Below are 26,267 nucleotides of genomic sequence, written 5' to 3'. Positions count from 1 at the left end.
TCCAAAGTACTTGAGTCATCTGCTGCTGCTTTCTCTGGTGCACCAGTAGGGAGCTGGATGGGAAGCAGAGCAGTCGGCACTCAAAGTGACCCTTTGATACGGTACGTGGGCAAGTACCAACTTAACTTTCTGTGTAACTCACTGTGTTACAACACTGGCTCCGACAGTGATGTACCTGATGGAAGTCCGAAAAATTACTTATTCACATCTGATTACCTATATCTTTATAAAGACTGGTCAAAAGGGGAGCAGCTGTTGTGTACTCTTGGAGATTGATTTCTAGGTCTGTCATTCACCCAAGCGTCAGTGTGTTTAAAATTTTGAGACCTAATTCACATACCTTAAAATCAGTCCTTTAAAGAAATTTACTGGAATTTGTGGTTTTAATGTTTGCTTACAAATATCCAAACATTTAAAAATTATATTTTTTAGTGTTCAGTAACTTATAAATCACATGAGAAGCTATAAAAAGCCTTATTTCCCCCCTCTTCCTTCTTAAACATATATAAACTGATAGTTGTAGTAGCTTGAGACCAAACAAAAAAAAACTAAAAGAAACTATTGCAAATCCCAAGAAACTAGTACCACACTCTTACACTAGGCAGTTTTCTGTAGATAATTTTAGAAAGACACTATAATACTTTAAAGTTCATACACACTAATGAAATCTTTGGATAGTTAATTTTATGTGATTTAAATATCATATTTCCTTTCTATAGGATAAGGTTAAATATGTAAGATCCACATTTTGAAAACATAGAAAATGGCCCAGAATGTTAGGAATTTTTTTCTGTTGTTCCTGCCTTTAATTAAAGGAATGTTCTCTCTCTTTTTTTTTTTTTTTTTTTAAGGTTAACACCTAAAATCGGTTTTCCCTGGAGTGAAATCAGAAATATTTCATTTAATGACAAAAAGTTTGTTATAAAACCAATTGACAAAAAGGCACCTGTAAGTAAAAAAATTTTTTTTCTTCTGTTTTCTGTATTACTTCTTTTAATGTCTGTATTTAAATAGAGTTGTTCATGTTTTTGAGGAGCATCGTCTTTCCTTAGTCATTTCTGCTTATGGAGTTTTGTTCTGTGAACTTTGTTCATAACTTGAAGCCTTTAACTTGAGAAATATTTTTTATTTAAATAGATTCTTAAAATTCTAGTGTTCTAACTCTGTTACAGAAAAGAGAAAAGGAAAACTTTGCTAGAGTAAATACTTAATGGCCGTGAACACTGGGCCAGTTTTTACATTAATGGCAAAATGCAATCCCAAAGGTTAATTCCTCTTCCAAGATGTAAGGAATTTACATCTTTGGAGAAGGAAAAAGAATAAATGACCATTTAATATTGAAAATTAAGAATGATTAGTCTCTTTAATAACTTTAGAGACTGGTGGGGCATGAAAAGATGAGGAACTGGTTAGGAGAAAAGAGTCATGATTTCTACACTAACTGTATTATGACCTTAGAATTCATACCTTGGCCGGCGCCATGGCTTAACAGGCTAATCCTCCTCCTTGCGGCGCCAGCACACCGGGTTCTAGTCCTGGTTGGGGCGCTGGATTCTATCCCGGTTGCCCCTCTTCCAGGCCAGCTCTCTGCTATGGCCCGGGAAGGCAGTGGAGGATGGCCTAAGTCCTTGGGTCCTGCACCCGCATGGGAGACCAGGAGAAGCACCTGGCTCCTGGCTTCGGATCAGCTAGATGCGCCAGCTGCAGCGGCCATTGGAGGGTGAACCAACGGCAAAGGAAGACCTTTCTCTCTGTCTCTCTCTCACTATCCACTCTGCCTGTCAAAAAAAAAAAAAAGAAAAAAAAAATTCATACCTCATAATGAAATTTCATACAGAGCATTGTATCCTTCAGCAAAGTTTTAAATTCATTGTACTTTATTTCAGGATTTTGTTTTTTATGCACCTCGTTTGAGAATCAATAAGCGGATTTTGGCCTTATGTATGGGAAACCATGAACTGTACATGCGAAGAAGGAAACCTGATACTATTGAAGTACAGCAGATGAAGGCTCAGGCTAGAGAGGAGAAACACCAGAAGCAGTTGGAAAGGTATGGAATTTACAGCCTATCATTGGTAATTGACAGATCTTAGACTTAAGATTCTGCAGGATATTTTTATTATTTTTATTTATTTATATTGCAAGGCAGTTACAGACAAAGAGTGTGGAGACCGGGGAAGGTCTTTGATCCGCCGGTATACTTCCCAAATGGCTGCATTGGCTGGAGCTGTGCCGATCCGAAGCCATGAGCCAGGGGCTTCTTCTGGGTCTCCATGTGGATGCAGGGGCCCAAGCACTTGGGCCATTTTCCACTGCTTTCTCAGGCCATTAGCAGGGAGCTGGATTCAAAGAGGAGCATCTGGGACACAAGCCAGCACCCATGTGGGATTCCAGTGCTGCAGTCACAGGCTTAACCTACTGTACCACAATGCTTGCCCCAGGACTGCAGTTTCTTAAAATGCAGACTTTCACCTGCTTTTCAGTGTATAAAAAGATAACCACTTTCTTTTTAGAAATGAGGATGTGTAATTTCAAAATATTTGGCAGATATTTTTGTGAAAATAGCTTTTCATGATTTTATGTACATGACTTTTTTTTATTGTTCTTGCTTTTCACTAGTCATTTGAAATTTTAAAATTTTCTTTTTGCTTCTGAGTTAATTAATATTTCAGGCTGGCGCTGGCGCTGTGGCGCAGCAGGTTAACGCCCTGGCCTAAAGTGCCAGCATCCCATATGGGCACGGGTTTGAGACCAGGCTGTTCCACTTCTGGTCCAACTCTGCTATGGCCTGGGAAAGCAGTAGAAGATGGCCCAAGTCCTTGGGCCCCTGCACCTGTGTGGGAGAGCTGGAAGAAGTTCCTGGCTCCTGGCTTCAGATTGGTGCAGCTCCGGCTGTTGCAGCCAATTGGAGAGTGAACCATCGGATGGAAGACCCACCCCCGCCCTTCTGCCTCTCCTCTGTGTAACTCTGACTTTCAAATAAATAAATCTTTTTTATTTTTTTATTTTTTTATTTTTGACAGGCAGAGTGGATAGTGAGAGAGAGACAGAGAGAAAGGTCTTCCTTTTGCCGTTGGTTAACCCTCCAATGGCCGGCGCACCGCGCCGATCCGATGGCAGGAGCCAGGTGCTTCTCCTGGTCTCCCATGGGGTGCAGGGCCCAAACACTTGGGCCATCCTCCACTGCACTCCCTGGCCACAGCAGAGAGCTGGCCTGGAAGAGGGGCAAAAAACAGGATAGAATCCGGCGCCCCGACCGGGGCTAGAACCCGGTGTGCCCACGCCACAAGGCGGAGGATTAGCCTATTGAGCTGCGGCGCCGGCTAAATAAATAAATCTTTAAAAAATATTTCAGGGTAAGAATGTGCTGAGAATCTTAACTTTGAAACAGTATTAGTCACATTGTAGATTTCACCTAAAAAGTTGCCGTGTGTAGTAGTAAAACACTAATACTTCTTAAGGACGCTGATTTTATTTAGAATGTTAGGTTGAAAATTATTTGATTGGATGATATTGAATGCAAACCAGATTAATCAGTAACATAACACTCAATTCTAGATGAATTTTTAGACTTAAGGTTTGAAAAAATTTTAAGACAAAACTAAAGTTAGCCTCTACTGAGGAGGACTTAGAACAGTATTACCGCCGGCGCCGCGGCTCAATAGGCTAATCCTCCGCCTAGCGGCGCCGGCACACCGGGTTCTAGTCCCGGTCGGGGCACCGATCCTGTCCCGGTTGCCCCTCTTCCAGGCCAGCTCTCTGCTGTGGCCAGGGAGTGCAGTGGAGGATGGCCCAAGCCCTTGGGCCCTGCACCCCATGGGAGACCAGGATAAACACCTGGCTCCTGCCATCGGATCAGCGCGGTGCGCCGGCCGCAGCGCGCTACCGCGGCGGCCATTGGAGGGTGAACCAACGGCAAAAGGAAGACCTTTCTTTCTGTCTCTGTCTCTCACTGTCCACTCTGCCTGTCAAAAAAAAAAAAAAAAAAAAAAAAAAAAAAAAAAAAAAAAAAAAAAAGAAAAGTATTACCCTAGGTCTAAAAAAATTGAGCTGTAATCATTCAGCTCTTCAGTAATTCCTGATCTTACCTTTAAAGGTGTAATGGGGACTGTCATGTATAGCTGTCTTGATTTTTTTTTTTTTTTAAAGGATTTATTATGTGAAAGAGTTACACAGAGAAGGAGAGTCAGAGGCAGAGAGAGAGGGAGAGGTCTTCCATTCGGTGGTTCACTCCCCAATTGGCCTCAACAGCCAGAGCTGTACCGATCTGAAGCCAGGAGCTTCTTCCAGGTCTCCCACGTGGGTGCAGGGGCCCAAGGACTTGGGTCATCTTCTGTTGCTTTCCCAGGCCATAGCAGAGAGCTGGATAGGAAGTGGAGCAGCCGGGTCTTGAACTGGCGCCCATATGGGATGCTGACACTGAAGGCCAGGGCATTAACCCACTGCACCACAGTGCCAGCCCCAGCTCTGTCTTGATTTCTACTCTGCTTTGCCTTTAGCTTACTTACATTGTGGTTCTAGTCTTACACACTTAAAATATTCTTGGTTGTGCTTTACTTTCTTTATATTCTTAGGCATCATAGCCTTTCAAAAGCTATTTACAGTGTTAATTTTTTAAAAACCATCTTTGACCTAGTCTCTTGAATATCTTCTATCATGAGTTAAATATGAATTTACTTTATGTACAGTTTCTGCAACTAGTATTCATCTTGCCATATTATGTCTAAAGTTTCTGCTAGCCCATGTTGTTATATTTACCCCCTTTTTTAAAAAAAAGTTTGTTTTTATTTATGTGAAAGGCATAGATTTTCCACCCATAGGTTTATTTATTTAAAAGGCAGAGTTACAGAGAGGCAGAGAGAGAAAGTCTTCCACCCGCTGGTTCACTCCCCAGATAGCCGCAATGGCCAGAGCTCCGCCAAATCCAAATCCTGGAACTTGTGGGTCTCCCGCGTGGGTCCAGGGGTCCAAGGACTTGGGCCATCCATCTTGCAGTGCTTTTCCAGGTGTATTAGCATTCAGCTGGATGCTGGCTCCTCTTATTTACCCTCTTGTCTATGTGTCCTTTGTTTCTTTGGCACATGGAGTGGAGTGCTATATTGCTTTCTGGTATGTGTAGGACGTTTAATAAGTGCCATTTGGTGATTGTGCTATATTTTAGTTACTTTAAGGCCTAAGATGGAAGCAGAAGATATCTATGGTTCCTTTCTTGTATAAATTTTACAACTTTGATTAGTAAACATTGACAGATTTGCCTTATACACAGTAGGAATTCAGTCAGTATTTAATTCATCTGAACGCTTAGAGGATGTTTTGCATTATTATAGACACCTGGAGATTGTCGATCTTTTAGAAGTGGCATGTCAAGTCTTATTTCCTGCTTTACATGCCAGACAGAGAAATAGTAGCTAAATATTCAGAAACCGCTTTGTTCAAGTCCACTGGCCAAGCAGCCAACAGATAAACCTGGGGAAGTTCTAAGAGCTGGGCTGCTAGAATTAGAGTTGGGAAAGGGCAGCACAGAAGCCTCTTTGCTTTCATTGTCTTCTTACATTTGCACGTGACCATTTTTCCTCCCCATAACTCTCATTACTTTTTTTTAGTCATGAAAATTTTTACTATGGATGATTGTTTCCTGTTGTTGTTCTTACCATTTACCATAATTGTTACCAGATTTAAAACCTGAGAGCGTCGAGTTTGTAGTCAAGGTTAGTTAGCTTTGGGAATCTTTCGAGCTGGCACATATATCACTAGGTATTACATCAAAGGATGCAGGCTTTCTGAGTTTGAATTTTAATCAGATAACTTCTAAGCCTATGTTCCTTACTCTTAATATAAAAATAGTTTAATTTTCAAGGGTTTGTCTTAAGAAGTAGTGACACTGGTAGGCAGGCATTTAGCAAAGTACTAAAAGTTATTATAATAGCCAGTATTTAATACATAGTTTAAGTTGAATATAATTATAAATATTCCTGAGAATATGTAACTAAACACATTTGATATTCTTTATTTTAAAGGCAGAGTTAGAGGGAGACAGAGGTCTTCTGTCTAATGGCTACAACAGCCAGGGCTGGACCAGGGACCCGAACCTAGCAGTTGGGCCATTTTCTGCTGCATTCCCAGGTGCATTGGCAGGGATTGGAAGTGGAGTAGCTGAACTCAAACTGGCGCCCATATGGGATGCTGGTGCTACAGGCCATAGCTTAACTTGCTGTGCTACTCTTCAAAAAGGATATTACAGAATAGTCAGTTATTTATCCACTTGACATAGACCAACTAGGTCAAAATGAGTCTACCTACCATCCATGGTTAGAGTAATCATAGAGGCTTTTTAGGGCAAGGGTGATGTGACTCAGGTTTGAAGGCCTTTTTTAGATGGGGAAGGGGAGAGACAGAAGAGGATGCCAACATCAACAAATGTGTAGTGAGAAGGTGTGTGGTGTACCTAGGGCAGACTGAGTGCAGCAGGTAAGTTATCCCAAGTGAATGATGTTTAGAGATGAGTCAGAAATTTTTAGTTTCCTGCAAAAATTGGGTTTCACTCAGTTATGTGGAGAGCCAAAGGCATGTATATTAGTTGAATGAAGAGTTAGCTAGTGATGGCTGAAGTCAAGGGAAGATTCGTTTTTTTGTTTTGTTTTGTTTTTTCTAAGAAAAATGTACTTGAAAAGCGAATTAGAAAGAGGAAAGAAACAGGGTTCTCTCCCCAAATGGCCTGTAATGGCCAGGGCTGGCTCATGCCAAAGCCAGGAGCTTCTTCTGGGTCTCTCTCACGTGTGGCTGCAGGGTCCTGAGAACTTGGGCCATCCTCCGCTGCTTCCTTGGGTGTATCATCAGGGAGCTGGATCAGAAGTGGCATAGCTGGGACTTGAACTGGCACCCATATGGGATGCTGGCATTGCAGGCTGAATCTTAACTAACTCTGCCACCATGCTGGCCCCAGGGGAGGATTCTTATATGTGAGATATGAGCCTCATAGAGTACAGCAAAGTACTTTAAAAATTATAATCAGGAGCTGCCACCTGCAGTGCTGGCATCCCATATGGGCACCGGTTCAAGTTCCAGCTACTCCAGTTCCGATACAGCTCTCTGCTATGGCCTGGGAAAGCCATACAAGATGACCCAAGTCCATGGGCCCTTGCACCCACATGGGAGACCCGGAAGAAGCTCCTGTCTTCGGATTGGCACAGCTCTGGCCATTACGGCCAATTGGGGAGTGAACCAATGGATGGAGGACTTCTCTTTCTCCTTCTCTCTGTGTAACTCTGACTTTCAAATAGATTATTTGTCTGCTATATACTTAGGAGAGTTTTTTTTTTTTTTTTTTTTTTTTTTTTTTACCCAAGTTACATGTGGTTAGGTTACTTTCAGTCTCCTTTTCTGTTCCCCTATCTTTTCACTTCATCCCTGAAGAACAACAACAAAATATCAATAGAGAAATAGCCAAGTAAAACCAGCATGCATCCTCAGTGAGGGCCATGTTGCTAGAGTTGAACTTGAAAGGTTCTGAGTTGATGGAGTATGCTTGTAGCCTTCAGATCTGGTTTGCAGCATGAGTCTTCATGTGGCCTTAGATAGCTATCTTGAGGGAACTGTGGCAGCACTGAATGTGATTGCACAGAGAATGGGGTTTCTCATTGGGGTTTGTTAATCAACATCCCAACATAACAGAAAAAGAGCGGCTCTTGGCCATACTAGCAATTACTTGAAAAGTACTGTTTTTTTTTTTTTTTTAATATTGCCTGATATTTCTGCTACCTAAAAGCACAAGGCAGTAGCCTGCTAGGCTTCCACCAGACCCTTCTTTTGTCCAAGAAAATTGGGAAACACAAATATTCCCAGTCTCTATCAGTTATGATCTTCTACAGGGGTAGAAGTTCCCAACTCCTTCAATTCCGTTGGCTTTGTATGCTTTTTAGCTTGAAATAGAATAAGGAGAAAGAGTTGAAGGTACTGTCGGGGGGTGGTGGGGTATATATAGTTTTTGGCTTTTCTCATTGGCTACTGAAAAAATACCTTGTAGGGAACCTCAGAGAGAAATTGATCTTCCCTAGTATGAATGAACTTACAAGTCTTCAGATTTTAAATGATTTGAGGATTCATTAAATCAGCAGGGAAGCATGGGGACCCTTAAACTTCCTGTTTTTGCTGGGTACACTAGAAAGTTACCCTCATTGTCTGTCTTGCCTCCTGCTGTATTGACAGTTATATCTGTTTGCCCTCAGGCAGGACTCTGTTAGATGGAGATGGGAACCTAAGAATTGCAATAATACTAACATGTAGGTTTTTGGAGCTGGCATAGTGTGTTAAGCTGCTACCTACAATACTGGCTTCCCATTTGTTGCTGGTTTAGTCCCAGCTGCCCGACTCCTGGTCCAGTTCCCTGCTCTAATGCACCCGGGAAAGCAGCAGCAGATGGTCCAAGTGCTTGAGCCCCTGCACCGTTGTGGGAGACCTGGATGAAGCGCCTGGCTTCAGCTTGGCCCAGCCAGGGCCACTGTGATCATTTGGGGCATGAACAAGTAGATGGCAGACCTTTCTCTCTGTAACTCTGCCTTTCAAATAAATAGATTTCTTTTGAAGATTTATTTTAAGTTTAGAAAATAAAGAAAACTGTTGTTCAGAAATTAGAATTTGAATAACTGGTTTTGTGCCTATAATTCAGAATGGACACCAGATGGCAGCGATTTCTTTAAAAAAAAAAAAAAAAAGTTGGAGAGAGAGATTGCATCTACTGGTTGACTTCCCAGATTGCCAGAAAACCCAGAGCTGGGCCAGGCAGAAGCCAGGAGCTTTGTATGGGTCTCCCACATAGGTATAGAGGTCCAAACGCCTGGGCCATCTGCTGCTTTTCCCAGGCCACTAGCAGGGAGCTAGATCAAAAATTAAGCAACCAGGACATGAACCAGTTTCTGTATGGGATGCTGGCATTGTAGTCATGTCCTTACCTGCCACTCGACAATGCTGGCCTGGCAGTGATTTCAAAGGTTTATTTATTTGAAAGGCAGAGTTAGACAGGAACTCACTCCCCAAATGGCTGTGGCAGGCCAAAGCCAGTAGCCTGGAGCTTTATTCTGGTCTCCCAGGTGGGTACAGAGGCTCAGGCACTTGGGCCATCTTTTGATGCTTTTCCCAGGTCCATTAGCAGGGAGCTGGGACTGGAACCAGTGCCCGTATGGGATGATAGTGTCGCAGGTGGTGGCTTCACATTCCACACCACAATGCTGGCTCCCGTGCAGTTATTTGTTTTTGTGGAACATAAAAGCATACTCAGTAAGTGTCAGAGCTGAAATTACAATTGTTTTATTAAACCAAAAAATTATTTTCATTGAAGTAGTGGTTTGAATATTGATTAAACTTATTAACTAGGAAATAGTATATTATCTGTTAAGTTCTTCATTCAGTTTTTTTTCCCTTGCTCCCAACCAACAGAATCTGACGCAGGGTACTCTCTCGATATATGTTTGATGAGTGAATTTACTGTTTTTAAAAGAAACAATCTTACAGGCCCATGGCAGATGCAGCTATGTGATCAAGGCATTCTTTCCCACCAAGACCCTACTGTCATTCTAATGGAATTTTCAAAAGGGATAAAACTGACATGTCACCTTGTAATCTAGATGTAAATGGGTACTACCAGAGAAATTAAACTGGCATGATTTTACTTTAGTGGTGGAGAATTGTCACTCTCCAGGTTGTTTTCCTGTGCGCTTCCTTCAAGCCATAGTTATCTCCCAGGGCAGGGTTACTGCTAATGTAAAGAATGCATTTCTTAAGGTATGGTAACTGTCCAGTTTATTATTAAGGGCTGACATGCAATTTGTCCTGAATGGAAATGGTAAGAATCCTGATGTCTTTTCTCTCCACTCAGATCTGCCTTAAGTATATTCCTTGTATATTCTTTATAACTCTTCCGAAAGTCTGATTTTTAGTATTTTTTTTTACATAATCAATTCTTTTATAACTCCAGTAAGACATACATTGAAATGCAGCATGTTTGCATACACATGAGTGTATATAAGTATAATGTATATAGTATAATGTATATATAGTCTTGTATTTTTAACCATATAGTTTGAACATATGTAAATATAAAGAAAACTCTGGCATAACAGATTAGGCCACCACTTGCAATGTTGGCATCCCATAGAGGTGCTGGTTTGAGTCCTGGCCACTCAGGTCTTCCATCTGCTAGTTCACTCCCTGGATGGCTGCAACGGCCAGAGCTGTGCCGATCTGGAGTCAGAGGCTTCTTCTGGATCTCCCATCTGGGTGCAAAGCCCCAAGGACTTGAGCCATTTTCTGCTGCTTTCCCAGGCCATAACAGAGAGCCGGATTGGAAGTGGAGCAGCCAGGACTTGAACCAGCACCCATATGGGATTCTGGCACTGCAGACCAGGGCTTTAACCCACTGCGCCTTAGCGCCAGACACAGTGGGCACTCTACTTCTGATACTGCTTACTGTTAATATGTCTGAGAAAGCTGTAGAAGATGGCCCAAGTCCTCAGGCCCCTACACCCATGTGGCAGTCTCTGAAGAAGCTCCTGGCTTCTTTCTCTGTTTCTCCCTCTAGCTGTGCCTTTCGAATAAATAAAGTAAATCTTTAAAAAAAAAAAAAATGTGCTGCAGTTTCTTAGTTGGTTCATAGTTAGTACTTGGATTTCACATAAATAACATTTCAATTAATTTTTAACATTGTAATCTCTTTTAAGAGCGCAATTAGAGAATGAAAAGAAGAAAAGAGAAATAGCAGAAAAGGAAAAGGAAAGAATAGAACGTGAGAAGGAGGAACTAATGGAACGTCTAAGGCAAATTGAAGAACAGACAATGAAAGCCCAAAAAGGTACAAGTTTCTTTTTGACAGTGAATTTGCAATTACTCTGCTGTCAGATAGTATTTCTTTGCTGCTATTAAATCTTGTTTGTGCATTCAATTGCCAAATCAATAATTCATGGAATCATATTGTAAACAATTTTGTCATTTAATTGGATGTACAAATATTTCTCATTTGTACTCACATTTTGTAAATGATTGTATGCATCAATTTATACCTATTACTCTTTCGGGCTATATAAACAAAAATCATATTAAGTATTTTGAGGCATTTAATTATTTGAATGCATTTTCAGTTCTAACTTTTGGAGCTCAACCCATAAGAAAGATTTCATTTCAGTGTCAGAAAATAGACAACACATAGACAGAAGTTCTTCTAAACAGAAGAACTTACTTCTTAGACACAATGTAACCAGAATGGTACATTAGGTATAAAATATGTGATTTCTGTTAGTTAACTCTAGCATATACTAATTTCCCACAACAGATAGAATAATTATTGAGCCAAAGTATTGTATTGCTTCCTAAGCAGTAGGATCTCAGGGAGTAATGTGAAATCTGTATTGCTTATAAAATTAGATCTAATACCTGCTCTCCTAACAACTAGTAGAAATTGCCATTCGGTTCCCTTGGAAATAGTGAGCAGTCTTACCTATTTGAGATGTCTTTTCATTCCATACACCAGCTTCCTGTGGTAGGGAGATGCTCTTGAACAGTGGGTAGTTAGGGGAAAAGTCAAAAAGATTGGGATGAATCAGCTTCCAGATTTATAGCAATCCCTCTGAAGTGGAATACTATTATAAAAGAAAAAAAATTGAATACTGTTATAAGACAAAAATCCTGGGTGTTCTATTTTTCTTTTATTTTTAAAATTTTTTAAATTTATTTATTTATTTTTGGACAGGCAGAGTGGATAGTGAGAGAGAGACAGAGAGAAAGGTCTTCCTTTGCCGTTGGTTCACCCTCCAATGGCCGCCGTGGCCGGCGCACCACGCTGACCCGAAGGCAGGAGCCAGGTGCTTCTCCTGGTCTCCCATGCGGGTACAGGGCCCAAGGACTTGGGCCATCCTCCACTGCACTCTCGGGCCACAGCAGAGAGCTGGCCTGGAAGAGGGGCAACCGGGACAGAATCCGGTGCCCCGACTGGGACTAGAACCCAGTGTGCCGGCGCCGCAAGGCGGAGGATTAGCCTATTGAGCCACAGCACTGGCTGTTGGGTGTTGTTCTAGTTCATTAGAAGCCTGACTTCTCATGGCTGTCAAAGACCTAGAAACAGATGTGATTCAAAGACCAAGTGTAGTAAAGTATTTGTTTATAGGCTACAATTCAAGGGTAGAACTGGTTTCCTGAATTGCATCTTGATGCTGTTTCTGGCATTCTGGGTATACCTTTTTCTTTCTTTAATTTTTAAGGATTTTCACCTTTAAGGTTTTCTTTTGTTGTTTATTTATTTGAAAGGTAGAGAGAGGGAGAGACAGAGACAGAATGGTCTTCTATCCACTGGTTTACTCCCCAGATGGCTGCAATGGCCATAGCTGGGCTGATCCAAAGCCAGGAGGCAGGAGCTTCTTCCAGGTCTCCCACATGGGTACAGGGGGCCCAAGGACTTGGACAACATTCCACTGCTTTCGCCGGGAGCTGGATAGGAAGCGCAGCAGCTGGGACTCAAAGTGGTGCCTATATGTGATGCTGGCACTGCAGGCAGTGGCTTTACCTACTGTGCTGGCCCCATTAGGTACCTTTTTCATCCATCAGAGGCTGACATGCCTGTTTTGTGTTGTGTTCTAGAAATATAAATATATAGTTTAAGAAATGCAGCAAAATATTAATACAGTGAAAGATCTGTACAAAGTAATATGTGAATAATATAATACTTTTAGAGGAAGACCGCTGTAAATAAAAGCTGGATTATATTAAAATGTTTAAAAAGGAATGTTTACAAACATTATTTAAAGAAAAGATTTGAGTCATAGCACTTTGACCTGTCTTCATTTCTGGGAGAATAGCTATTTACTAAATCTTTAATCTCATTTATTTAGGATATAAAATGGGAAAGATAGAACATAAAGGCCGTAGAACATCCCTATCAAGACAATTTCAAATCAGTCATCTTATGGCAGAGGAGGTCTAATTTTTGTTTTCTAATAAAGCCTTTCCCAGGCTGTCCTAAAGTCTGTATGATTGTCTTATAATTTGTGCTGCCTTCTCATTCAAATGCATTAATTTTGGCCAGATATAAGTAATGATATAACCTATGTTTTTTATTTAAGAAAACACATTTTTAGACTTCATTATTTTCTTGTAATTTTTAAACTGAGTCTGTTATTTCACACTTCCTCCATTTTACATTTCCATAGTGTCATTGTTAAATTATTTATATTTATCATTTGTGACCATTTAAAAATATTTTTAAAATTTATCTATTTGAAAGGCAGAGTTAGAGAGATTGTTTTATCATCCATTTGCTGGTTCACTCCCTAGATGGCAGCAATGGCTAATGCTGGGCCAGGCTAAAGCCAAGAACTTCATGTGGGTCTTCCACATATGTGGGAGCGGACCAAACACTTGGGCCATCTTTGGCTTTTCCTGGGCCATTAACAGGGAGCTGGATCAGAAGTGGAGCAGCCTGACTCATACTGGTGCCCATATTTATAACCATTTTGAAGATATGTTGGTGATATTTGAGATACAGACTTGGTTTTGTTTACTATTCCAACCAATTTTAAAATGGATTCCCATATTCAGAAAAAAGAGTTGAGATTTAATGATTTATTTTGAATACTTTAGTATCTTGTGTGTACTTACAGTGTTCTAGGTATTGGGGATGTAGTATTGAACAGATAAGGTCCTTGCTTTCATGGACCTTAACTCTTAGTGAAGGAAGACAGTGATTTAGAGTACGGCTAGATGCAGATCATTTTATTTTTTTAAAGATTTATTTATTTATTTGAAAGTCAGAGTTACATAGAGAAGGAGAGGTAGAGAGGGAGAGAGAGGTCTTCCATCCGCTGGTTCACTCCCCAATTGGCTGCAACAGCCAGAGCTGCTCTGATCCCAAGAAAGGAACCAGGAGCTTCTTCCAGGTCTCCCACATGTGTGCAGGGGCCTAAGGACTTGGGCCATCCTCTACTGCTTTCCCAGGCCATAGCACAGAGCTGGATTGGAAGTGAAACAGCCGGGACTCAAACCAGTGCCCATGTGTGTTCTGGCACTGCAGGCGGTGGCTTTACTTGCTACACCACAGTGCGGGCCCCACAAATCATTTTAAACTTCAATTTCCTTATGTTCCTAGTTGCTAAAATAGAAATAATTCCTAATTTTGTGTCCTGAGTTTTAAAAAAATTTATTAAATTTGAGAGTTCCCACCTGCTGGTCTGTTGCCTAATTTGAGGAGCTGGAAACCCTATATTTCCCAGGTACTTGAGCCATCACTTGTGCTCTCTCCCAGGGTGCACACAGGCAGGAAGCTGGAATCAAGAGTGGAGCCAGGACTCAAACCGGATACTCGCATATGGGTTGCAAGCATCCAAATTTGTGGCTTAACCACCCACCCAAACAGTTGTATTTAAAAATAGAAAAAGCTACTTTTTCATTGAATTACAGATAAATAATGCATACCTCTTAGGTGTAAAGCTCAATGAATTTTTACAGAGTGGCTTGGTTATGGGCTTTTGCAGAATGTACTAGTGGATAGATTTGTTTCCCTTTGTCTCCCTTTCAAATAAAATAAAACTTTTAAAAATAATTTAGAAATAGTCTACCTTGTGTATTCACAAATATTTTTCTACAAAGGACTAAATAGTAAATATCAAACTCTACATGGTCTCTGTGCCAGCTACTCAGCTGTGCTATTGCAGTGTGAAAGTAGCTTTTTCTTATACCTTAAGGGGTGAAGGTGACTGTTCTGATAAATTTCATTTAACTGATAAAAAAAAGCTGGCATTATGGTACAGTGGGTTAATCTACTGCTTGCAAAGTCAGCATCCTGTATTGAAGTGCAGATTTGAGTCCCAGCTAGCTACTCTGTTCCTGATCCAGCTTCCTACTAATGTGCCTGGGAAGGCAGTAGAAGATGGCCCAACTGCTTGGACCCCAGCCATCCACGTGGGAGACCTGGATGAAGCTCCTAGTATGACCTGGCCCAGCCCTGGTTGTTGCCATTTGGGCAGTGAATCAAATGATTGGAAGATCTATCTTTCCCCTGTCTCTGTTGCTCTACCTTTCACTTGGGCCATACCATGGTTTGCTAACCCCTGTTCTAACTCAGTCAACTGCAAAGAATCAAGGGAATCATTTATGAATATTTAAAACCTTGCATCCTGGAAGACACTGGAATTGAAGTTTTCAGAGTTTATTAAAAAAAAAAAAAATAGGTAAAATGTCCCAAAATAGCCTTATTTGCCATTTTTCAACTTGACTTTTACAACAAAGAGGTGTTAGAAAATAATGAATTTTAGAATTTCAAAATTTAACTTTGTAACCCAAACTATTTCAATTTTTTGTCTTAGTACAGAAGAATTTGTATTGTTAGAGAAAAAACATTTTGCTTTTGTTGTAAAATATACATAACTCAAAAATTTAACATCTTAACCATTTTTAAATATACACTGTGATAATAAATACACTCAAAATGTCATTCTTTTCATCTTTAAAAACAAAGTCTCTTGCCTTGAAACTAACTCCTTCATTCCCCCCATCCCGTCCCAACAACCACCATTCTACTTTCTGTCACTGATTTTAACTATCCTAAGATAAGGGAAATCATATAATGTTTGTCTTTTTGTGACTGGCTTATTTTACTCGCTATAAGGTTTGTTCATGTTGGAGCCTATATCAGAATTTCCTTCCTTTGCGACTGAATAATACTCCTTTGTATGTATATACCACATTTTGCTTCTCTATTCATTTGTCAGTAGACACTTAAGTTACTTGTACATTTTTGTTGTTGTCAGTAATGCTGCCATGAATCTGGGTGTACATGTATCTTTTAAAAAATATTTCTTTGAAAAGCAGAGTTACAGAGAAGGAGACCTATCCGCTGGTTCATTCCCCAAATGACTATAACAGCTGGGACTGGGCCAGGTTGAAGCCAAGAGCCTGGAACTCACCTGGGTCTCCCGTGTGGAAGAAGGGGTCCAAACAGTGCACCGCCTTCTGCGGCTTTTCCCAGGCCATTAGCAAGGAGCTGGATGGGAAGCGGAACTCTGGGACTGGAACCATCACCCATGTGGGGTGGGCGGCTTAACCTGTTGTGCCTCACTGACAGGCCCTACAAATGTCTCTAGAGACCATGCTTTCAATTGTTTTACATATCAGTCAACCAGGTGGAAAGATTGATCCTAAGAAAAGTTTATTATTGGTTGGCTTGATTGTTCAGATTTTAAACGGTGAATTTTAAAATGAAAAATCCTTGGGTTTAACTGTGGTAACATCCAGTGTTATACACATTTCATCTTTATAGCCAAAAGCACCCAGAATTTGTGTTATTTTATCAGTAGCTTTCATCAAAGTGCCATTTTTTGTTTCAGTGACTCAAAATTTTCAATAACATTACTATTTGGGGTATTTTTTTTTCCAGATTTTTATATTTACTTATCTAATACAGATTGAGTTTCCCTAATCCAAAAATCCCAATATGCATAAGTGAAGAATTCTGCATCTGACCTCAAGTTTAGATTACAGTCTAAACACAATGCTACTAAAATAATTGTATACAATTTCCTTCAGACTACATGTATAAAAGAATTCTGCATTGAGACTTGGGTGCTGTCCCCTACATAACATATTATGTATGTATGTGCAAATACTCTAAAATCCAAAGTCCAAAATGCTTATGGTCACAGGTATTTTGGATAAGGGATATTTAATCTGTATTAATCTGGCTAAGTAAGGATTTACCTGAGTTTTAGAATGTGTTATTTTATAGATTTCTGGAACATGACAATTTGTCACAACTTTAAATGGAGAGTTTTTTATTTTATGAGGAAGTATGTGCTTCAAACCTGTGCTAGAACTTAAAGATTTTCATTTCTTGGCATTTTGAAATTGTTTAACAGCTTTGTGAAAATTTCTAGGCTTTTGCCAAGTTACAAATGAGGTTATATATGCAGTTACGCATGTGCTAAATTTTGAAAGTTGTATAGATGAGAGTCCTTACACTACTTTAGCTTTTTTGATAAGGAGAATCATTGGAATTAATCATTCTTGGGGGCGGGGGGTGGCACTTCTATTTGACAGAACTAGAAGAACAGACTCGAAAAGCTCTAGAGCTGGATCAGGAACGAAAGCGAGCGAAAGAAGAAGCAGAACGACTTGAAAAAGAGCGTCGAGCTGCTGAAGAGGCCAAGTCAGCCATAGCAAAACAGGCTGCTGACCAGATGAAGAATCAGGAACAGCTGGTAAGGAACGGGCCTAGTTCTTGGAGTGAAAAAATACATGCACGCAGTGAACGTTCGTAAAACTATGTTGATACACCTTCTGGAAAGCAAACCAAAGATACAGCTTAGTAACAGAGTAGAAATAAACCTAAAAAGTATATTCTTGTCCCCAAAACTCTAAAAATAAAATTCTTAAGAGCTGTTTTTCTACATTTTATATATGGAGCCTGTTGGCAACAGAAGATTTACTCGGACCTTGGACAGGTTCAGCAGTAAGCCAACTGGAGTGTTTTGCTTTAGATAAACTGACACAGTATGTTTTGTTTCCTAAAAAGAGAAGTAGACATCAGACTTGGCTGGGGTTTTGTTCATTTAGTGGACTTGGAAATCTTGAGGATGCCGGACACTTGGAAGATCCTGGAATTAAATATAAGCTCAGGCATCTACTTGCTTTGGGTCTTTTTAGACTCAGTGCCCTGCCCTTGAAAAGAGCGATGATATTCCTTATGGGATTATTGCACAATCAGGTGACATTATTTTGACAAAGTGCTCTTTAATTATAAAGCACTATGTCAGTGTAATTTCTTCTTTTGTAGATTTTAGCAAGTGGCTTGTTTGTTGATAAAAGTGATGAGTAGCTGGCCCCATGCCAGCAGAGTACTTCGTCACCCCATGTCAGCAGGAAGTAGCTCTAAAGCCAGTTCATCGTCCCTCTACCCCTCCTGGACTTTTGGGACTAATGTAATCATATACATCTCCTGCTTTATAAAAAGCAAAAGGGGGGAAGGTTAGTAAAATCAGGCAGTCTTATCTATGGCACGATCTACATCCTGGACACCATCCTAGGCTCAAGCCCCAGCTGCCGTGGCTGGAAGCCAGGTGGCCACATGGCCCAACCACTGGTGTCAGCTCCAACACCACCCTAATGGGATTTGCTGCTACTTCCCTGCCCGACCCCGGCAAAGGTTTAAGAGGAACTGTTCCTGAACACGTGGTGCTCGCTCTCTTTCTCTCTCTCTCTCTAGCTTTCCTTCTCTCTTTTCCTTCTTCACTTCCTTCCGATCTGTTGGGTTCCCCCAAAAAACACTTTCCCTTAAAAAAAAAAAGTGATGAGTAGCTAACTTTCACATTTTAAATTCCTTCAACTGAATTAGGGTTAACTGATCTATGGAATAAAAATCCTTTTACTTTGTGTCCCTATTAGCTATTATCTCAGGACCTTCTAAGATCTTAACTTTCCATGTTAAAAAAGCCAGTATCTTTATCTCAGAAAACATGTATAGTAGCTCAAGTAGGGGGCAGGTGGTTGGCTTACCAGTTAGATTCTACTTAGACACCTGCATCTCATAGCAGAGTGCCTGGATTCACATCCCGGCTCTAATCCCAATTCTGCCTTTCTGCTAATGTGTACCCAGGAAGGCAGCTTAAGTGGTTGGGTTCCTTCCACCCTTACTGGGAACTTGGATTAAGTTCCCAGCTCCTGGCCCCGGGGCTTTGCAACCATTTGGATAGTGTACCAGCAAATAGGAGTTCCTTCACTATCTCTTTCCCCTTCTGTCCAGCATTTCTTCCCTCCCAAGTAAAAATTTAAAAATATATTAAAAAGCCCAAGCATGTATGTTAAAGTTTTGTTGGCTCAACATGTCATGTTAGTAACTGCATTGTTCATTTTAGGCAGCAGAACTTGCTGAATTCACTGCCAAGATTGCACTTCTAGAAGAAGCCAAGAAGAAGAAGGAAGAGGAAGCTACTGAGTGGCAGCACAAAGTAATCATCTGTTTGTTCATTTAGTATCTTTTTTTTTTTTTTTTGACAGGCAGAGTGGACGGAGAGAGAGAGAGAAACAGAGAAAGGTCTTCCTTTGCCCTTGGTTCGCCCTCCAATGGCTGCCGCGCTGTAGCCGGCGCACTGAGCTGATCCGAAGGCAGGAGCCAGGTGCTTTTCCTGGTCTCCCACGGGGTGCAGGGCCCAAGCACTTGGGCCATCCTCCACTGCACTCCTGGGCCACAGCAGAGAGCTGGCCTGGAAGAGGGGCAACCGGGACAGAATCCGGCGCCCCGACCGGGACTAGAACCTGGTGTGCCGGTGCCGCAGGTGGAGGATTAGCCTGTTGAGCTGCGGTGCCAGCTCATTTAGTATCTTTTATTTAATGGTTATTTTGTTTTCAGCCATATGCTGACTTGTAGAGAAGAACAAATGTAAAATGAATGTAAGCTAAGTATTGTGGGAGCACAGAAGAGGTGATTAATTTCTTTGAAAATATGGCAAAGGTTGGGAAACCCATACATATTTAAACTGGTCTTCACTGATGTATTTTGAGGGACTGAACATTCCAGACAACAGACTCAGTGAGTACAGGGAATATGAATATCCATGGTAGATGTCAGGACAGCCATCAAATAACTAGAACTTCAGGCTTAGAGCTGTTGGGGGTGGCTTTGTGGTGCAGCAGGCTAAGCTGCTGGTATCACCCCGTGAGTGTTGATTGGAGTCCCGGCTGATTGGCTTCCAGTCCAGCTTCGTGCAACTGTGCCTGGGAAACAGCTTCTAGAAGATGGCCAAAGTACTTGGGGCCCCTGCCAGCCATGTGGGAGACCTGAATGGAGTTCCAGGCTCCTGACTTCAGCCTGGCTTAGCCCCCACTGTTGTGGCCTTGGAGTGAACTGGTGGATAGAAGATTGTCCTACTAACTTCACCTTTCAAATAAATGACTTAGTCTTAAGAAAAAAATGTTGGGAGAGGGGGTTGGTAAGTTAGACAATTGTGAATTAAGTTGAGAAAGGTTTTAAGTAAATTCCCTGCCAAAGCAAGGCAGCAAGGAGTATCTGGAGACAAAAGAGTTCCTGAAGATTTTAAAACAGATCGTAACCAAGTTAAGTATGATTTTATAAAAAAAGCTCAGTAGTCAGTATGAAGAACAGATTATGATAGTGGATTCTTAAAATACCCAAACTACAGACATGAAAATGAGAATATAGAGTAACACGAAGAGTTGAGACATTTTATGATATTCTTAGAAGAGTGTGGCAGTAGATGATTAAATGTGAATTAGAGGGGTGCAATTAATGATGCTAAGGATTTATTTATTTATTTGAAAGGCAGAGTTATAGACAAAGGGAGAGACGAGATCTTCTATCCCTTGGTTCATTCTCTAAGTGGCTGTAATCGCTGGGGCTGGGTCAGGCCGGTGCCAGGAGCTTGGGCCTTTAGCTGCTGCTTTTTCCAGGTGCATTAGCAGGGAGGCAGCTGGAGCAGAAGTGGTGCAGCTGGGACTTGAACCAGTGCCCATATGTAATGCTGGAGTTTCAGGCCTTGGCTTAACCAACGGTGCCCTAAATCAGGCTTTAGTTGCAGGAATGGGGCATATAAGATAATCAGAGTTCACTAGAAAATTTTTACACTCACAGATCATACATATGTATATGATTAATGCTGCAGTAAAATGTGCTTACCAAAGAAAATGGCTTTCTTTCAGTCTTACATTTTTTTTATAATACAATTTAAATTGCTATAAAGTTTTTTAGTACATGAAAATCATGTATAGGGGCTGGCACTGGGGCAAAGCTGGTAAAGCTGCCGCTTGCAGATCTGGCATCCCATGTGGGCACTGGTTCGAGTCCTGGTTGCTCCACTTCCGACCCAGCTCTCTGCTGTGGCCTGGGAAAGCGGTAAGAAGATGGCCCAAATCCTCAGGTCCCAGAACCTGCATGGGAGACTTGGAAGAAGCTCCTGGCTCCGTCCAGCTCCATCCATTGTGGCCATTTGGGAGGGAGCGACCCAGCAGATGGAAGACCTATCTCTCTCTGCCTCTACTTTTCTGCCTTCGAAATAAATATTTAAAAAAAAGAAAATGTATATGTATAGATAAGAGTAATTCAAAATGTTGATGGAAAAAATGCATTATTACAAACAATGTAGAAATCCATGTACATTCATGCTGGTCTTTGTCAATTTACATTTCATCTAATACTAGATTATACTCAGAATGAGTCAATTTATCCAAAACTCTTTTTTAGCTAATTTTTCAGACCAGTGTTCAGAGTAGGGCTTTGCTCTTTGTCTTACTGTGTGACAGTCATCTTTTTTTGAAGTGGCTTTATTAAAGGGAACTGCAGAATGTCCTTTCTGCATTAGGTTACTTACGATGTCATTCAGCTTGTCCCTTTAGTCCCTAGAATTTCCTGTAAACTGTAATAATTTACACTAGAAATTTAAAGAATTTAAATGAAAGTTTTAGCTGGAGTATATTATAGATAAGACTTCCATATAATTTATTATCCAAACTGGAGCATTTGTGAAAGTATAAGGGAGTGTTATTAATCATTACACCAGGACAGCAGTAAGCACAGGACTGTACTAGGCAAACAGGGATAATGTGATTACTGAGGTAATTGGTGTTGTTGGGTATTTGTATCATATCTGAAGATACTTATGTCAGTAACCCACTTATAGCAGTTTTAATCAATCATTGGATTACAGTAGTGGCAATTTATTCCACTATTGTCTGGTTATATTTTTCCTCTAGTTGCACTTATGTAATCTAATGATTTTTTTTTTTTTAATATTTATATTTGAAAGTCAGAGAAGGAGATAGACAGATCTTCCATCTGTTGGTTCACTCCCCCAAATGGTCACAATGGCCAGGGCAGGGCCAGGTCAAAGCTAGAATCTGGGTCTCCTACATGGTTGGGAGGAACCCAGACACTTGGGGCATCCTCTGCTGTCATCCCAGTGCAGTAGCAGGGAGCCAGCTCAGAAGTGGAGCAGCTGGGTGGCTTAACCTGCTGCACCACAACATCTGCCCTTAAATGTGGCATTTTTATATGAATATCAGTGTCCTATCAACTAACAGTTTTAGCAGCAATTTATAATCTTTGGCAGAATTTTATTAGGTTTGCAAAATGGTAATTTAAAAATTGTCTTTTACATTATATCATTTTTCTGATAACAGACCTTTCATTGATAGGGCCTGTTTTCATTACTCTGAAATTGTCTGTTATGAAGATAATTTGATTTTTTTAATGAGCAGTTTTCAATTTGTTTTTAATATTCAGGCTTTTGCAGCCCAGGAAGACTTGGAAAAAACCAAAGAAGAGTTAAAAACTGTGATGTCTGCTCCCCCTCCCCCTCCACCACCACCAGTCATTGCTCCAACAGAAAATGAGCATGATGAACATGATGAGAATAATGCTGAGGCTAGTGCTGAATTATCAAATGAAGGGGTAATGAACCACAGAAGTGAGGAAGAACGCGTAACAGAAACACAGAAAAATGAGCGTGTTAAAAAACAACTCCAGGTATTTAGAATTACTGTTGTGTGCACATTTAGAACATTGTTTGTGTTTTCTGCACTGAACACATACTTTTCTTCTTACAAAATTCTTATTTAAAAGTCTAACACTGGCTGGCCTTGTGATTGGTATGTCCTGTTGTCATGTTTTTTTTGTCCATTGCATGACCTCATTAGCAAATACTTGTTAGCTTTGTTTAATGAGGCCTTAATTAGTGAGTTGGTTAATTATAGCTTGACCCATTAATGTGTTAAAAGATAAATGTAGTTTTAAAACAGTGAAATATGCATTGAATGATGGTAACATTTGACTACCTGTAAGAGGCTATGTAATTTGAATTATTCTTCAGATTTGGAAATGTACATGAGGTCAGAATAGTAAATTTTAATGAGAGTATTTCTGAAAGCTTTGTTTTTTAATTGGTAAAGTCTTTAAGAAAATGAACTGACAGTTGCAATATGTTTATTAAGACTTGGAGAAAGCCTTCCTCATGATGTAAATTTTAGAATAATAGCAACAAAAAATCTATTTTGAATGTTTAAGTCATTTCAAGTATTGGATAAGAAAGCAAAGAAATTTACAATAATCAACAGATACCATGGTTGATAAAAGCAGAAATGAAGGGCCATGCTATTCCTCCCTAACCACTACCAGCACAATTAGGGAAAGTAAAAAAACCTACATACTTGATAAAGAAAAATTTCACACTGAAAGTTTTAATCCATTAAAAAATTTTCATATGTGTATTTTTGTAACTTTAAAGTTTTCATGAATTTTTTTAAAAAATCTAAGAAATAGTTATATTTGTTGTTTTTTAAATATAGGCATTAAGTTCAGAATTAGCCCAAGCCAGAGATGAGACCAAGAAAACACAAAATGACGTTCTTCATGCTGAGAATGTTAAAGCAGGCCGTGATAAGTACAAGACTCTGCGACAGATTCGACAAGGCAATACAAAGCAGCGTATTGATGAGTTTGAAGCAATGTGAGAACTGTTCCTTTGCATACATGTTCTTCATAAGCTGAACCACCATCAGAGAAAAGCAGGCCTTTGCAGATGTGATGGAATGCAGCCCACCTTGCCAAAGCACTTAACACCAGTTTGACTGTGGTGGCTAAATGAAAAATTTAAGGGGAACTCTTCAACATTAAGGCAGTGTGATGTTGTGTTTGGTTTTCTTTTGGGCCAGGGAATGGAGAACAGTGATCTGTCACCTCCTTTCACATTGTCCATTTTCCATTTTTCTGTTGAAAATTAACACTAATTATCATGTCTGATGAATGTGTATGTGTGGTTTGAGCACTTTCTACATTTTAAAGCATAATTGGTGAGATTTTAATGGATGTTTAGAGCGCTCTGTTTCCCCTTGCCCCTTCTATATTTAATCTGCATGCATTTTCACATTCTCTCACACTTGCATTTTTTCAGTGTGCCCTTCTCATGTCCTGCCACATCCATAATTCTGCCATGACACAGATCATTGGAAATGATGGTAGTAGCAGAGTGGATAGTCTTTGATCATTGCGTAGGAGGTGTCTATGAATAATAAAAGGAATTAGAATGTTTAGTGCTACAGTGCAGCTATTCCCCGTTTAATTTGCAGTATTGGGTGTTTGCTTAATCACAGTCATCTTTAACAGCTAAACTGGTTGGCGTTTCATCTCCTGGAGTCCATTTATGTTTTTTGTTGCCTGCCGCTTCAGAGATATAGACAACAAATTTTTTAGGACAGTTTCTTGATGAAATATTACTTGCAAATGAGTTGTCTGAAAGATTTGAAAAGTTTTTCATAGATTTTTTTTTTAAGAAAATCAAATGTTTAATAAAATAAAATACAGATTTGTTGGTAGTTTATTTTATTCACTAAAACAAAAATCCTGGACCTTTCTGGAAGGGCAGCATCTGAAAACATCAGTCCCAAGAAGGGGACAAGAATACTACCTCACTGTTACACCTGCGGTGACTGGTTGTTCCAACCCGATGGAGTGTGTAAGCTGTACATTGTATAATATTATGTGATAGTCTTAATCATGAAGGAATACTTTCGAGATTTCATTTTCTTTCTGAATACCTGAGTGCTAAATTAACTGCCTTATTGTTGAATTGAACTGTGGGACTCTGATTTGTATTAAAATTCAAAGCTTTCACTGGTATACTATCTTCCTGGAGGAGTGTGGGGTGTGTGTGTGTTTGAGAGAGAAAGAGAAATTACCCTTGTAGCATATGAAGAATGTCTGTACCTTCATCTCTTGGTATCATAGTTAACATAATCATACTTGGTTTCTAAATCACTGTGCTTATTTTTTATCCTAAATTTTGGTTAATCCTATTTTAGATTACATTAATTTGTTATGAGTTACTGAAGAAATCCTCCCAGTTAGAGAAAAAAACGTTGTGATACAGTTTGGAAAACACCTAGATTTGAAGCTATGGAGAGCCTTGTTTTCTCTGTGTGGTTCAGCTACTTTCCATTTGGTATTATGCACTCAAATTTACATTTATCTGTTAAAATTGCCATTTTATTAAACATTTTTTCATGCACAGTCAGTTGACTTTGTGTCTGAAAATATCTCGTGCTTTATTTTGCTGACTTTAAAAGGATTAATCTGGGCAGACATGAAAAGGAAAAGGCTGCATTTAATATATTTTTTTGACTTTGTAGGACAAAAGATAACTGGTTAACTTGAAGTGGCTGTTGCTCAATGGTTATACACATGCTTCAAAACTGTGGGCAAGAATCGGGACCTGATGGTGGAGCCCACTCTCCAGGCTTTGAAACTTAAGTTTCACTTTTCCAAAGCATTAAAAATTGCCATAATAGGTGAAAACCTGGACTTTCATTTTCTTCGTTTTGAATTATGTGCACTACCACTGCTACACCACTTTGATACAGTGTTGAAAAATTACCAGTTATATTTGCTGTTTATAATCTATTTGTAGATTAGGATTAAAATGGATTAAATCCATTTTTAAAGCTGTGTGAATTTTTCCAAACAGAAACAACCATTTGCAATATGGTTTTCGTAGTGACTAAAAATCAACTATAATTTTTATCATTAGCAGTTGAGCACATGTTTATATAACAATGTAAAAAATATACACTAATGAGTATTTGGCAAATTCCAATAGGCTTTTACCATTAGCATAATTTTGTGTTGTACAATTAAATTACATCTCTAATTTTGGATAATATTCATTGGTTAACAATAAAGTGACAAAAACTCATGCCTTAAAGGTCCACTGTTGTTATTTTACATGGATTTTTCTATGTTTCCTGAAAATTATAGTCATGTCAGAGCCATGCATCATCACTTCTGAAGTCTAAGAAGTGGATAGGAAAATTTATAGTAGTAGTAGATTGACACGTACCCCCAAATGAAAACCCTTTGGTTTGGAAGTAACAGTGATTAATTCTGTGGAAGAATTGATTCTTTGTCAACTGATGGTGATTTAGGGTTTCTAATTATGGCTTTTAAGTCACAGTGTTTAGTTTGATAGTGAAACTGCATCTGCATCAAGACAAATTCATTTCGCTCTAAAATTCTAATATTCTTAAGGAACTGGATGCGAAGTGCATTTATTTAATGTATATTGTTTTCAACCTACATTACAGCAGTTACTATAAGTCTGTAGATTAACTGCCTTTTAAGAAGCTTGCTTACTAATTATTATCAGTTCTTAAACAAGTGATACATCAATTCTAAAAAGAGAAAAAGCCCTGTGTCTTCTCAGTTTATAATACTCAACTGTCACCTGATTTCTGTT

At 39.8% G+C, this 26,267-nt stretch overlaps 1 protein-coding gene across 2 annotated transcripts in view; it reads left to right on the top strand.

Moving 5' to 3' along the window:
- Positions 1-25,727, top strand: part of RDX (radixin) — a 64,460-nt gene extending 38,733 nt beyond the window's left edge. For both annotated transcript variants that reach the window (XM_062196972.1, XM_062196973.1), the window contains exons 8-14: positions 852-948; positions 1,887-2,050; positions 10,713-10,843; positions 17,071-17,231; positions 18,885-18,977; positions 22,265-22,507; positions 23,326-25,727. In XM_062196972.1, coding sequence (XP_062052956.1) covers positions 852-948; positions 1,887-2,050; positions 10,713-10,843; positions 17,071-17,231; positions 18,885-18,977; positions 22,265-22,507; positions 23,326-23,490 — 1,054 coding nt within the window. In that variant the 3' untranslated portion in view covers positions 23,491-25,727. The remainder of the gene's footprint in view (positions 1-851; positions 949-1,886; positions 2,051-10,712; positions 10,844-17,070; positions 17,232-18,884; positions 18,978-22,264; positions 22,508-23,325) is intronic.
- Positions 25,728-26,267: the final 540 nt, after the last annotated feature.

This window comes from Lepus europaeus, chromosome 7 (assembly GCF_033115175.1).
Source record: "Lepus europaeus isolate LE1 chromosome 7, mLepTim1.pri, whole genome shotgun sequence".
NCBI lineage: Eukaryota > Metazoa > Chordata > Mammalia > Lagomorpha > Leporidae > Lepus > Lepus europaeus.
This window is presented reverse-complemented; position numbering and strand designations above follow the sequence as displayed.